The 14,987-nt window shown below is 35.5% G+C and overlaps 1 protein-coding gene and 1 non-coding gene across 2 annotated transcripts in view; both read right to left on the reverse strand.

The window, feature by feature from the left end:
* Positions 1–401: 401 nt before the first annotated feature.
* ADAM10 (ADAM metallopeptidase domain 10) overlaps positions 402–14,987 on the reverse strand; it is a 153,984-nt gene continuing 139,398 nt past the window's right edge. The window contains exons 15-16 of the mRNA XM_003827893.5: positions 4,610–4,736; positions 402–2,652 (exon numbers count right to left, since the gene is read on the reverse strand). Of these exons, the coding sequence (XP_003827941.1) occupies positions 2,558–2,652; positions 4,610–4,736 (222 nt within the window). The 3' untranslated portion in view covers positions 402–2,557. The remainder of the gene's footprint in view (positions 2,653–4,609; positions 4,737–14,987) is intronic.
* Positions 5,143–5,246, reverse strand: LOC112437362 (small nucleolar RNA U13). The gene has a single exon (XR_003025983.1). It is a non-coding gene; the product is annotated as a small nucleolar RNA U13 (small nucleolar RNA).

Here is a 14,987-nt window from a genome sequence, read left to right on the forward strand (position 1 = left end):
TCCTTATTTGCTATGAAGAGAAAAATGATGGCTCAAAATTTTAAACCAACTTATCATTAAACTAGGCTTTTTAAAATAAATGAGGTACTTAGCATTCAAAACTTTGAAAAACACATAAAAACAAGACCATAAGTTTTCAAAATGATTCACCTCTTCCACCAAGACAAGCACTGAATATTGATTAGAAACAATGTAATGCAGTTGAGATTAGTTGGGTGTTTTAAAAAGGTTTATTGTGTGTACACAGAGTATCTAACTGGAAATTTTCTACATGGATTCCAAAGTATTAAGAATAAAGATAATCTATACTTTTGTAGGAAGAGACAACTGTAAGAAAACACTGCCTTGTGGGAAGCTTCTTGTGATAGTTCTCAGAGTTCAAAGAGTATAGAACCTTCAAGTTGATTTAATCAAGTCTATTTATTAATGCATTTCAAGTTTCAAAAAACCTTACATCTTTGCACAATACTTTATTTTTTGCAATTTTTAGTAAAAATTTCCAAAGTGAACAAAAAAAGATACTGTATAAAACACAGTGGACATTAAAACTGACAGTAGTATTAGATCTCATTTGTCTTGATCCTTTTATATTACCACATCTTGATTCGCAGTGGAAAGAGTTCAGTGCATGTATCTCTTTTCAGAAAACATTTAACTTAGACTCAAAATAAAATAGGGCAGTGTGTGTACCTGCCAAAATCCTACCACAGGATAACATTACAAGCAAAAAATTTACATGTTCCAAAGTCTACCACACTCAAGAAGTTACTAAGAACTCTTGCAGAATAAAAGTCACCATTTTAGAAATGCAAACCCACTTCCAACCTTTGCACAGTCCAAAAACAAAGGCATTTAAATGATTTAAAAGCAATTACATACATATCTACCTACTTGTTTGTTTAGAATTATTTATAGTCTATCTGGGGTTTCATGTACAAAATTTGTCTCTAAATCATGTACAAAAAGCTGTATTTTGAAAAAGTCACCACATACTGTACAAGTTTACATGGAAGAGATCCCGTTATTTTCTCTAGCATTTTTGGCCTTGCTGGCTTGCGTCACATTATGAGAATGATTGTGTAAACCTTATACTCTTAAAAAAAAAAAAGGAAAAAAAAAACCCAAAACAAAGAAATCTTTACAACTTTCTCTAAATTTGCCTCCTATGTGAAGTCAGGAAAATCATAGCTTTACTTCTAGTTGAAGTGATGTAGTTGGAAAACAGAAGCAATAAATATGTCACAAGCTTCAATTTTTGTAATGCCCCTTCTATTTCCTGCATAGCAATAAGCCTGTTAATACATTAAATGTTTTTGCTTTCTCTTTAAAATGCCAATTATTTACATCTGTTTCAAAAATAAATTTGGAATGGGACATTGTGCTGTTTCACCTTCAATGCTGTTAAAAATTTTAGGAAAAAAAATGTCAGAAGGCCTATCTACAATTTTAACTACTACTTAAGCAAATTACTCATCTTTAGTGGTTACCAATGATCAGTGATGATATGCTGAAAAAAACCGTTTAAATATTTTGATAAAGACACAGCTTTTCTTTTCCATATCAGACAGAAAACATAATTAGCATATTTCGGATATATGAAAAACACAAATAAGTAGGCTACAAATAAAAAGAATCATTTCATTGACATAATTTCTATCAAAGCATGAATAAAATTTCACCTATCAGTTGAAAAATGGAATTGAATTAGAAAGTTTAAAAGACGTAAGCAGAAACCAGACATCTACATCATGAACTCTGAAGTAGTATGTGCTGCTATGTCCAGTTTGCACAACACTTAACTGTGTTCTTCAGTATAGTCACTTGTGCCCGTAGCAGCCATGTGATAAAGAAAACATGAGTATCAAAACCAACTCCATCGTAACAGAAAGGTAAATTGATTTTCATTTCAAAACTGCCTGTGTAAAGCATTACAGAATCCTGGACCACTGAATACCACCATTCTCTGTTATCCTGAGTATGTCAATTAAACAGTAATTTTTAATTAAGAGCGGAAAAATTTTATAATACAAAGAAACATCCATATTGCAATTTCTGTTTACAATTGCACACAGAAGTACAGTGTACGTAAGAAATACATGTCTGCATATAACAAGGTATGTACATTGGCAAGTGATGTCTCCAATGTTGAGGTGGTCGAGCCTCCTAGCCTTGATTGGCAGTTGAAAAAAATATATTTATTTCAATTTGTGGTAAAAGTTTATCGAGAGCCAAGTTTGCCTGCAAGTGAAGAAAATGCAGCAACGAAGAACAGGGAACATGGGGCACATAATAATATTCTAAGACTTTGTGCCATTAAGTTAAAAATATCTGTTCATAAGAAAATTGGGTTCCTTTTCCACCTCCCACCCCCAAATTGGAATTTTCAGGCTTTAAAATTTAAGTAATTCCACCTGGTCTGAGGATATGATCTCTTGCCATTTTTTCTTCAACTGTTACTTGTGAGGGTTTAGTTTGGAGATGATGACTTAATAGGTTTCTCTTTGGAGTGAAGTTTTCCCATTGTAGGCACTAGGAAGAACCAAGGCAAAAGCTGCAGTTAGCGTCTCATGTGTCCCATTTGATAACTCTCTCGGGGCCGCTGACGCTGGGGTTGCTGAATGGGCTGTGGAGGTCTCCTCCTCTTTAAAGTGCCTGTGAGCCACAAATAAAAGCAAAACAGATTTATTTATCATGAGCTTTTTAATCTTTAAAAGCAAAGCTGCTGTTTCAATAAGAAAGGTTTTAGTTCAGTGCTGTCCAATAATATGGGCCATCAATGTAATTTAAAATCTTCTGATAGCCATAATAAAAAAGGTTTAAAAGGTGAAATAATTTTAATAATATTTTTTATTTTATTTAAATTAATATAGCCAAAGTGTTATCATTTCAATATGTAATCAATACAAAAATTACTAACAAAATATTTCTTTTTTTATACTAAATCTTCAAAGTCTGGTATGTATGTTAATTAAAACGGCACATTTCAATGGAAACTAGCAACAATTCAGTGCTCAGCAGCCACAAGTATTAGATTAATCCAGATTAATATCACAGATTCTGGACAGAATCCATATGAGGGAATTACTAAGTGTCTTTGAGCAAATGCCTTAACCTGAGACTCAGATGCCTACACTGTAAAACAAGGATGATAATTAACATATATAGCCTGTTGTAAAGATTATATAATTCATATAAAAATGTTTAACACTTTTTGTGAGGGTTCAATAAATGACAGCTAGTTTTCTAAGTTTTTAAAGGTGCTATTTACTTAAAATGAAATCAATATACACATAAAATGTTTCACTGCATAAGACCACAATTGGTAACAGCATCTAAAAAGTGTCATGTGGCCCTTAAAACTTCCTTAAATACTAACATAAGTTCCAGAGTGCTAACTAACATTGTGAACTTAAGAAAAGCAATGATATAAAAATCAAATTTCCTCTAACTCTCACTAAGATACTGTCCTAGCATGACTACTGGGCCATCTTGCCCCAGACAGGTAAATGCAGGTGAACAACTGAGGGAAAACAGAGGAAAAGTATAAGAAACCTAGTTTTGAACTACTTTGTATAAGGTAATGGATTTGCCTGAGGCAAGACATCTTATGAGAAGTCTGAGAGCGGCAGGAGAGGGAACTGCTGTCATTTAGTTCTGGCTCTCCCCTGCTGCTGCCCTGAGACAATGTCTGTCCTCAAACCTGCAGAGAATAGCTACGAATACCTTGGAGAGGGGGAGGGATAAACAGAGGGAACTAAACAATACGAAGGGTTTATTTCCTGTCCTTTTCTCCTTCCAATGCCCACAGCTCATCTAAAGAGGGTTCTTCCTCATGCTATGTCTCCCTGAGAGGTAAAAGGTGGAGACCAGAACTAAAGAGTTGTTTTCAGGAATGGAGAATACTTGACTGTGCTTATTTGATGAATGAATCCTCTACTCTAAGACTTTCCCACAGACTGGGATCTGTATGTCCCCATAAGCGTCACCCTGGGGGAAAATAAGCTTATGTGTCAGAAAATATTTCAAGAGCACAAACACTAAAAACGGTAAGAGAGCTGGGTGCAGTGCACGCGCCGATAGTCCCAACTACTTAGGAGGCTAAAGTGGGGAGGATTGCTTGAGCTCAGGAGTAAGTCCAGCCTGGGCAACACAATGAGAGAAAGAAAAAAGAAAAAGAAGGAAGGGAGGGCGGGAGGGAGGGAAGACGGAAGGGAAGGAAGGAGGAACGAAGGACAACAATATGAGAAGCACAACTATTAGAATAGAAAGATCAATAATTTTAAAGTAGTTCACCATAATCATGACAAGGGAATATGTTAGAATATATTTAAAAAAAAAAAAAACAAGAAAACAAATACCAAGCAAAATTTAAAATTTCTAGTTCTAAATATTTTCAGACACTCAGATAAATTAGCATTAACTTGGCAGTCACTGGCCAGATTGGATTGACAAAAAGCACGCAAATATCAACTAAATCATTCATCCAATAATCCCATTCTTACGGAGAAAGTACTGTAACATTAGTTACTATAGACTCATTTATAATTCAATTCTACCTGCTAAACAATTCTGAGTTACATAAATATGTATCTTGCTCAAATATTCTTACCTGGAAGTGGTTTAGGAGGAGGCAACTTTGGATTACTACTTGGAGTATGAACACTGCATATCTTAATAAATCCAGCCATTAGCATGATCAGAGCAATTCCCATAAGTAATACTGCCCACCAATGAGCCTAGAAATAAACAGATTTTTCCACTGAAAAAAAAAAACTACAAAATATTTTAGAGTATCTTTTACAGTATATAAAACATAGACTAGAACACAGTATATTGTAATTTTTAAAGAACATTTGTTTAGGAGTTGTATACATATGTTAGATATTTGCACATATATATTATTTAAATATAAAAAAAAGTTTAAAGGAGAAAATGGAAATCACCCATAATTTCATCTCATAGAGGAAACCGCTCAATCTGATTTTTTTCAGTCTCTTTACATATAACAACATTTGTCATACACATGAACACAAATACAAAACTGGGGTCATCTTGCATACAGTTATATTGCATTTTCCCATGTTATTAAATATTTTCTGGTTTAAATATTTCCTTTGTTTTTTCCCCTTACTCTTTTTTCTCCCTCAAATGGATAATGTGCCAATGCCCTAACAAGGTGTGAGGCAGGCACATCTCACATATGAGTGTGCAAACCCAATCATCACACTTATGAACTACAAAAGGATCTCCTCTTACTCTTATAGACTATGTTTTGTTTGCGTTTATACTTTCCATGGCTTAGAAAGCATGTAACTTGCTTTAAATTCTACTAGTGAATAGATTTAAAAATTACTCTTTAACCTACATTGCTTTCTAATTATCAAAGTTAAGACTGAAATTCTATCTCTTTGAGACACCCTTTTCCTCTTTTATTTCATTTGGAATTTGAGACTCAGACTAGTTATGAAATTACTTTTTATATACATTAGTTTTCATTACATTATATATAATATCTTTATTGTATTCATTAGTTTATAGGTTAACTATCTTTTTAAATATGACAAGTGGAAGAAGATACATATTTTAGCAGCAGGCAAAGTTCATCCCGTCTTAGAAGAAACCAAAACTTCTATTTTAACCTGACCTATATTAAACAAATCAATTAGCCAAACAGAAAAACCTTCAAAAATTATTGATAAATTTATAGGAAAATTACTGTGTCTAGTCTTAAATTATATTTTGCAATTCCAAATATTCAAACTTTGTTTTAAGACATGTACTAATAAACATCATACAAAATATTTACAGCTTCAAAACTGAACCTTTACATTTATTTAACACAAATTACTGTAACATATATAATTACTACTAATAGTTTCCAGCAAAACTCCCATTTAAGAAGATCGTCTATGACTTAGGGACTTACAACAAACTGGGTACCACTTCTACACTGTTTAGTTTTTCCAGCAGTGTTTATATAATAAAGTAATACTAATGCTAATTTTAGCATTAATGAGAGTAATGCTAAAATTAAAAGGCATGTTGTGGCAAAATATCCCAAGCCACTTTTTCTTTGTGTACACAAGGCCTTTCTTACTTTCTAAAAATTTGTTTTATTTTGAAAGAGTCTCAAACTTAAAGAAAAGTTGCAAGTACAATTCAAAAGTTGCAAGTACCTTTTAAAAACCTGAGGCCGGGCATGGTGGCTCCCAGCACTTTGGGAGGCCGGGGCGGGTGGATCACCTGAGATCAGGAGTTCGAGACCAGCCAGGCCCACATGGTGAAACCCTGTCTCTACTAAAAATACAAAAATTAGCCAGGCATGATGGTGGGTGCCTGTAATTCCACTATTAAGGAGGCTGAGGGGGGAGAATCGCTTGAACCCGGGAGGCAGAGGTTACAGTGAGCCGAGATTGTGCCACTGCACTCCAGCCTGGGCAACAGAGTGAGACTCCACCTCAAATAAACAAACAAACAAAAACAAAAAAGAAAAACTTTTAAAAATCTGGAAGCACCTCAGAGTAAGTTGCTAGCACCATGCTGTTACTCCTGAACATTTTAGCATATAATTTCTACAATATAAGGGTGGTTTCCTAGATAACAAGACAATCATCAAAATCAGGAAATCAGGGCTGATACATTACTAACATTTAATCCTCAGACCCCATTCAGGTTTTGCCATTTGTCCCAATACTATCCAGTTCAGAATCGTGTGCTATATTTAGCCACCATGTTTCTTTTCTCTCCTTTGATTTGGAAAAATTCCAGTGTTTCCTTGGCTTTTATGACCTTGATACTTTTGAAGATTACAGGGCAATTATTTTGCATGGGAATGTCCTTCAATTTGGGTTTCTCTGGTGTTTCTCTGTGATCAAATTCAGGTCACACATCTTTGGTAAGAATATCACAGATGCTGTGTTCTCGCTGCATCCTATCAGGTAACACGTGATTTTTATTTCATTACTGCTGATGTTAACTTGATCACTGGATTAAGGTGTTATCTGCCAAATTTTACCATGATTCTTGTTTCTCTTTTGTAGACAATGAAAATTTTGTAGGGACCTAATTTGGAAGTATGTAAATATCCTATTCTTCATCAAACTTTCAATGTATTCATTTATTTATTCCCTCATGGTTTCCTATTTTTTATATATATATAATCAATTACTGACATTATTGTGTTTTTTGGACATGTCCTCATCATTCTTTGAGCACTTTCTTACTTTCTGGCCCAACAAGAAGTTCCAGATTTATCCTGTTCTTTCCCTACCCCAGCCTTGGAATCTGCCAAAGAGCCCTGGTTTCTTTTAGTCCTACCCCTCCTATGTAGACACCTTCCTCATCCTACTTGCACTCTTGACATCCCATGCCAGTCACTCCTCCACAGGGGTGCAATTCTCACCCTGCTTGGGCTCTGAAACCCCATACTGGTAGTGTTCCCCATCCCACACCTTCTGAACCTGGTCAGCTTCCAACACTCTGCTCTGTGCCACTATAGCTCCCCAACTTTGGCGTGGATGCCTACCTTGCTTGGGCTCACCTAATGGCTTTAGGAATTAACTGCTTCAAAAAAGGAGAGGGAATAAAAAAGGGAAAGAGATATATACATACATACATATATATGCACACACACACATATTCATATATATATTCAATTTTAAAATCAAACTTAGAATGATTTACACTTGAGTGTCATTTCTCAGTCTTATTTCTCAGATTTAGATCTCTATACAGAAGAGTCCCACAGACACCTTTCTTCTCTTTATTTTCATGTTTATTGTTCAATCTGTAAAAACTGTATCATGGTTGTCCCTCACATCGCTTGTTATTGCAGGGACGGCAAACTCAAAAGCTTACATGGAAGGTGAGGTGGAATGCAATTCAACCTTATTGCTCAAAGATCTGATTTTTCAAGAGAAGCAATATATCGGAATTTTTATTTAAAATCTATTTTTAAATGCTGGCAAACTTGTGAGAAATTTCTTAAAACAATGTGTAGAATACACAAAACATGCTGACAGGGCTGAATCTGGCTTGGAAATTAAAACTTTACAATCTACTTTCTAAAAGCCACTTCTTGAGACTGCCAGATTTTTTTTTAAGTTTTATTTTGTTTTCTATAAAAATCGTGTTCAGAGCTCTGCTCCCCTTGTTAGTCTTTAGGATGATGTTCCCATTCCTTTATTATATAGGTATTCCATAGACTCCTATTGTTTTCTGTTTTTATTCATCCTCAAATAACAGACCAGCTACTTATCGCAAGACAGGGTAGAAGGCCACCCTCAGTCTGTCAAAGCAGTACAGGACCATTTTGAGTAATGCAGAAAGTTTAGCATCCCTGGCCCCCAACCACCAAATGCCAGTAGAGCCCCTTCAGTTACTCTGACAACAACCGTACATTTCCAAACACCTGCTGGGGAAGTGGTAACACCTCTAATGTGAGTACAAAGGCTTAAGAGTTTTCCTACTAGCTTTCTCACGTCGATGGGCAAGTTGGGTACAGGAGATACACTTCTATTCCTAAAGTCATTATCATCTTGAATATATTTCCTTCCTTCATCTTTACTTTCATTTTTATGAAAATATGGCCATCAGTGTTATGGCTACCTAAAATATGGAACTGACCATGTTACTCCTTCATGTCAAACCCTTCTTCGAATGCTTCCCACCAAAGATTTCCAAGATAGACCATTATGTAGGAGAGAGGAAAAAAAGCAAAAGCAAAAACTTGAGCACACGATAAAGTACAGCAAAGTGTATATGATTACACCTTTTTAAAAAGTATATATCCTTACACTGGTATAGACAGTTTCGAAGAATACACAAGAAATCCATCCTAGAAAGATTGGGGGTCCAGGGTAAAAAAAAAAAAAAAAGGCCTACTTTTGAATGTATTACTTTGTCAACTAAAAAAAGAATAATCAAACTTTTCAAAAGAAAAAAAGTAGAAAAAAATGTTTTGCAAAATTCATACTTTTTCTGTGACTTTTTCACATGCTCTGTCCCCATAAAATATTTCTGTACTCTCTACTTCTACTAATTCTTAAGAACTTAGCTTGGCCGGGCACGGTGGCTCATGTCTGTAATCCTAGCACTGTGGGAAGCCGGGGTGGGTGGATCACCTCAGGTCAGGTGTTCAAGACCAGCCTGGCCAACATGGTGAAACCCCATCTGTGCTAAAATACAAAAATTAGCCAAGCATGATGGCAGGTGCCTGTAATCCCAGCTACTCAGGAGGCTGAGACAGGAGAACCGCTTGAACCTGGGAGACGGTGGTTGCAGTGAGGCGAGATTATGCCACTGCACTCCAGCCTAGGTGGCTGAGTGAGACTCCATTTCAAAAATAAAAATAAACAAAGAACTTAGCTCTGGCGTTATCTCCTTAAAGGCTTTTCCTAATAGGTTCTCCCAGTTCTGTGAAAACAGCATACAGACTGAAGATATGTTTCTCTGGCCTGTCTTCTCTATCCCAAACTGACCTGTGAGCTCCCTGGACTTATATCCTATTACCTCAGTACCTACCCAACAAACAAAATACCTGTGGAACTAGTTATTACAAGTAAGTCATTATTTAAATATTGACCTTGAAACATAACTAACAGCTCATTTATTACTTCCAGATTGCCTAACACATACAAATAATGTGACAAGGCCGTTACAACAGAGATAGGACAGTAAAACTGGTTTGGATATATTTAATGATAGTCTTTTTAGTACCTACACACTCTTTTTTTTCTAAGAGACAGGATCTTGCTCTGTTGCCCAAGCTGGAATGCAGTGGTGCAGTCACGGCTCACTGCAGCCTTGCCCTCCTGGGCTGTGGTGATCCTCCTGAGTAGCTGGGACTACAAGGTACATGCCGCCACACCGTGCGAATTCATTTATTTATTTATTTGCACACACAGGTCTTGCTAGATTGTCCAGGTTGGTCTTCAACTGCTAGTCTCCAGCAATTTTCCCTCCTCAACCTCCCAAAGTGCTAAGATTAAAGGTATAAGCTACTGTACCTGGCCTATAGATTTAAATAAAGAGCCATACAAGTACACGCTATGGCAGTAAGAGAGGCAGATTGGAGACAGAAAGCCCAGATTTAGTAGTGGTTAAAACTGTAGAAAACAAAGGTAAAAAGAACCTAGTCGCAGTTTAGATCAACAGATATATAATAAAATATGGCACTCAAGCCCTTCAGAACTTCCAGTTCCTTCTAGCACAGTGTTCCTGGCTTTCCTCTAAATTTTTTCAGGTAACTATGTATCTCACAAGCCCAATGCTTGAGATGTTTTAGTGCCAATGATAGTAGCTTTTGTGAATTTAGCGTGTGGGGAAATGGAACATGGCAATAGACAGAAGACAGTAAGAAAAACTAAACAAAATAAATAGTGCATCTGAAAATATTAGTAAGTACGGCCACCTTTATAGTTTTTCTTTTTAAAAAAGAATGAGTTAAATGCTAAATTACATGCTATCCCCTTTAAATATACTATAAAATCAGGGAAAAGAATACTAACTAGGGTAGTAAATGTAAAATATGCATTTCTCTCAAAAGAAAAGATCACAAATTGCCCACCTGTTAGTCTGAAAGAAAGGGGAGCTGTCATTCATTCAATGAACATTTACTGAGCGTAAACTGAGTGCCAGGGTCTTATATCCCAGAGACAAGGGTGTTAAGCAAAACTTTAGGGACAAAGAGAAGACATCCAACCATTTTTCAAAAACTCAAGAAGTTTCTCAACTCAGAAAATAATTCTACATAAGAAAAAGAGAGATGATGTTCAATACAGGCACTTAAACATAGCCAATAATAAAGTAAAAAGTCAAAATTAAATAGTCTAACTTATTATGTATTAATTACAACAGTATTTAATTTGATAATCTAAATATAAACAAAAAGAACCTATATGGTAACAAAATGACAAAGCAAGTATCATCTAAAAAAAAGTGCATGAGCGAGGACAGGGAAGACATGCACTCAAGTCTCTTCAGACATAAGATAATCTACTGTTCTTAAAGACCTCCAGAAAGTCAACCATATGATCCTTTCAATGAATACTGCAGTGTTCAACAATGCTCACTCTCAGCAAATGCATTCTGGACTTCCCATGGGTCACAAGACCATGTGGGGCCCAGAGCTCCTTGCCATGATACTGATTATGTCATCCCTATAGGGGCAGAAAGTTTCCTTTCAATTTTTCAGAAGACATAATACTATAGTCTGGGCTTTGAATATATACTCCTCCTATCCTTCAAACTCCCACCACCACCACTAGCAGCAGCAGCAACAGCGATCTGCCAAGCAGAAAGCAACTTGCTACTAAACTTTTGGTTACTTTAAGCTCAACCTGGGCAAGTAAGATAAAATACCACTAACAGGAACCTGAAAACATTCCAGTTTCAAAGTTAATATGCACAAGTTTTACTCTTTTCCATATAAATTATTACATTTGAGAAATCTGCTTCACTCATCTAGCAAATGTATACTGTGTCCTCACTATATGCTGAAAACCCTACAATATCATTATATCTTTGTTGTTAAAGTTTCATTAAGTGCTATGCTATGTGGTCTGTTCCACAAAGCAATGAAACCACCTTCTATTTTCAACATATCAAGATGATAAAATGGAAAATTTCTGTTACAAGTCTTTTTAAAAAGGAGTCACATATCACAGAGACTGAAAAAAATGGCAGACAAACTATTAGCACGCACCATCACCTACTGACTCAGTGGGTCTGGAATGGAACGTAAGTATTTGCATTTCTATGAAGTTCCCAGGTGATGCTGATGCTGCTTCTCAGGCCTACACTTTGAGATCACCGCTCTCGATCCGGAGTTGGCAAATATTTCCCATAAAAGCCCAAGTAAACATTTTAGGTTTTGTGAGGCCATACAGTCACTGTTGCAGCTACTCAAAGTGCAAAAGCAGCCAAAGACAATGTGTAAACAAATGGGTGTGGCCATGTTCCTATAAAATGTTATTTATCAATACTGAAATTTGAATTTCATATGATTTTTAAAAGAATGTTTTGATAATTTTTAAATTTTTTTCAATCATTTAAAAATGTAAAAACCGTTCTTAGCTTCTGAGCCATACAGAAATAGGCACGGGCTGGATTTGGCCCATGGGCCATAGTTTGCCAACCCCTGTTCTAGATGAGTGGTTCTTAACCCTGGCTCCTCATCAGAATTAACTGGAGAGTTTTAAAAGACCCAGATACTTAAACCCAAGAGATTCTGATTTAATTAGTCCAAACCCTAGGGTGATTCTGGTATACAATCAGGATTGAGAACTACTGCTATTAATCAATATTTTTCCAAATGACATCTAAGGATATTTAGGACTTAGTCTTTTCATGATAAAAGTTTCAGGGGTTAGGTAAGTTTGGAAAATGAAGTTTAAACGATTTATTTATTGCAGGTCTTCTCACAAATCTCCAAGAAAGGTCTATAGTATGGAGTAGTTTTCCAGATTCATTTGACCATTGAAGGCCCAGAACATCTAATGGAACTAGTGTTCTGTTAAGCATTTGGGAAACAGTGCTCTAAATCTTTCATTCATAAAGAATACCAGATACTTAATACTTAGATGCATAAAATTATAGCAAAATATGACAGCAGAAACTAACTTTAAAATGAGAATGTGTTAGACTCTTGATAAATTAGCAATACAAAAATACAAACTCCTGATAAATCTGAACAAGTTAAAAAGAAAAAAGCCACAAAATCATCAGGCAATGATTTTTAAAAGGAGGGGAAACACAACAATAAATCTGAAAAATAAAAGTCAAGGTAAGAGGTGGTTTTCTACAATGTCAAACCTAACATGAAAGATACAGAAAATCAGAACACATCAACTATAGAAGAAACTGGAAATGAATTAACAATGCCCTCAATCCCTAATTAAAGAAAAGGAGATGCTGAAATAAGGTCTCAACAGATTTACTGATGAATGCTCTTAAACGTTTCAAGAACTAGATGACTCTTTGATAAATCCAAAGGATGTTTATCATTTTATCCTGTCCAGACACATAGTAGGCACTCAGCAAATACAGTAAATGTATTTGGAAAAATCAAAACATAGTTGTCAACACAGAAAAGAAAGTATCACTTCCACGGTACCAGTAGCAGCAGTCAACAACCCATGCCCTGAAGTTCTAAATTGTTAAGGTTCTTCTTACTCTATCCTGCATGAGGAGAAAAGCTGCCATAGTGTAACACAGAAAGAAGACAAAAGGCCACCAGGCACCACTGGAAAGGAAAGTAGTGAAACTAACCCCTCACTTCTTTCACAGCTTCTTACACAAGAGCATCCTGATAATCTGTATTACTAACTGGAAGGGCACTTCCCTAACATGATAAATCCCGGTATGCAAGTAAACTATGCACATAAGCAAATGAGACAAGTACCTTGTAAAGACCAGATGTTTATTATCTTACTGCTTGATGTGGTTAATGCCCACAAATGCACCAACAGCCTAGCGGTACTCTTCACACATTATGAGCATGCTATTCGAAAGACTGGCATATGACTGTCAACAATGATATAAAATAAAGGCATGTTCTATACCACACACACTTAAAGTCAACGTCTATAAACTTGAAAGTGTCTGATTAATTAGTTCCAGAGCACAAGAAAGGACTTCATGTTGCCAATTCATTGTGAAACATTTCATTAATCCTCACATCTAAAATATGGGGAGAAAACGTCTTAAAAATAGATCATGTCTATTAAATATTTTTAAAGTGAAAATAAATGGGCTTTTGAAATTCTAAATAATGTAATGAGTGAAAATTAGAGATAACAGAGAAAAGTAAAATCTTATCTATGTTTAGATATGATTTAGTACCCCAAAAATCTAAAAATATCTAGCACAATATATACTCAGTAGAATGTAATTCTCAGATCTCCTTTCCTTTTCTGTATACACTGTCCTCTACAGCAGACAAGTATACCAAATTTCAACTTTTCTTATTAGAGAGAATCAGAAAAAAAAATAGCTGAGTTGAAAATAAAGAAGGGCCAAGAAAGGTAAGCTGCTTGAAGTCACAGAATTGACAAACACCAGAAAGATTATTTGAATCCTTACGTGATTCTCAAACATGTGCTCTTTCCACTACACCATGGTACCAGAAGACAACTTCAGTTTGACAGGTATTTACTAGAACTTACCATGCAACAAGCACAGGAATTTAAAAAAAGAGTAACATGTTTTAAGGAAACCTAAGTTAAGTCAACTGCTCAAGTATTTGGTTTGAAACCTAGGTAGATCTCCTAAATCCAATTTCAACAATCCTTCTACTCCATGATCATTACATATCTAAAAACCACATATCCTAATGTGTCCTAGGAACGGTAAACATCATTTTAAATGCTGGAGTTAACTATAAAATTTTTACTCTAGAATGTTATTAGAAGAGTACAAAAAAGGCTGACATCCCACACAAACAACATCTTTTGTGCTTTAAGGCATCCATAGTTCTGAACACACACATACATACATACACACACACACACACACACACTAATTTGAGAAAGGGGAATGTGAGTTATAAGTCAATTTCCAAAGCAAACTACATTCAGTTCAATTATAGCACATTCTCAAATATATCATTTGCAAGCTTCCTATAGATATTTTAATGTAATCACTTTTAAAGCATGAACACAAGTTGAGATAGTCATTCTTGACAATCTTTTAAGAAAATATCAGGTAATTCCGTGTTTGTACAACTTGGAGATACGTGGGCTTAAAAATAAGCGTTCAGTGGATTACTACTGGATGAACGTCCATAATCATTAGTAGATCTACAAAAGGCTGTGTATCTGATCTTATTCTGTTCAGCATTTCCTATTACAAACAAGATAAAGACCCAGAGATTATACTGAAAGATCAGGAAAAATCACCAATTAGTCCATGATTTGGGCAAATAAGTTGTCTTGAAAAAAAAAAAAAAAATTTTTTTAAGTCCCATGAAAATGCCCTAATAATATGCA

Source organism: Pan paniscus, chromosome 16, assembly GCF_029289425.2.
Source record: "Pan paniscus chromosome 16, NHGRI_mPanPan1-v2.0_pri, whole genome shotgun sequence".
NCBI lineage: Eukaryota > Metazoa > Chordata > Mammalia > Primates > Hominidae > Pan > Pan paniscus.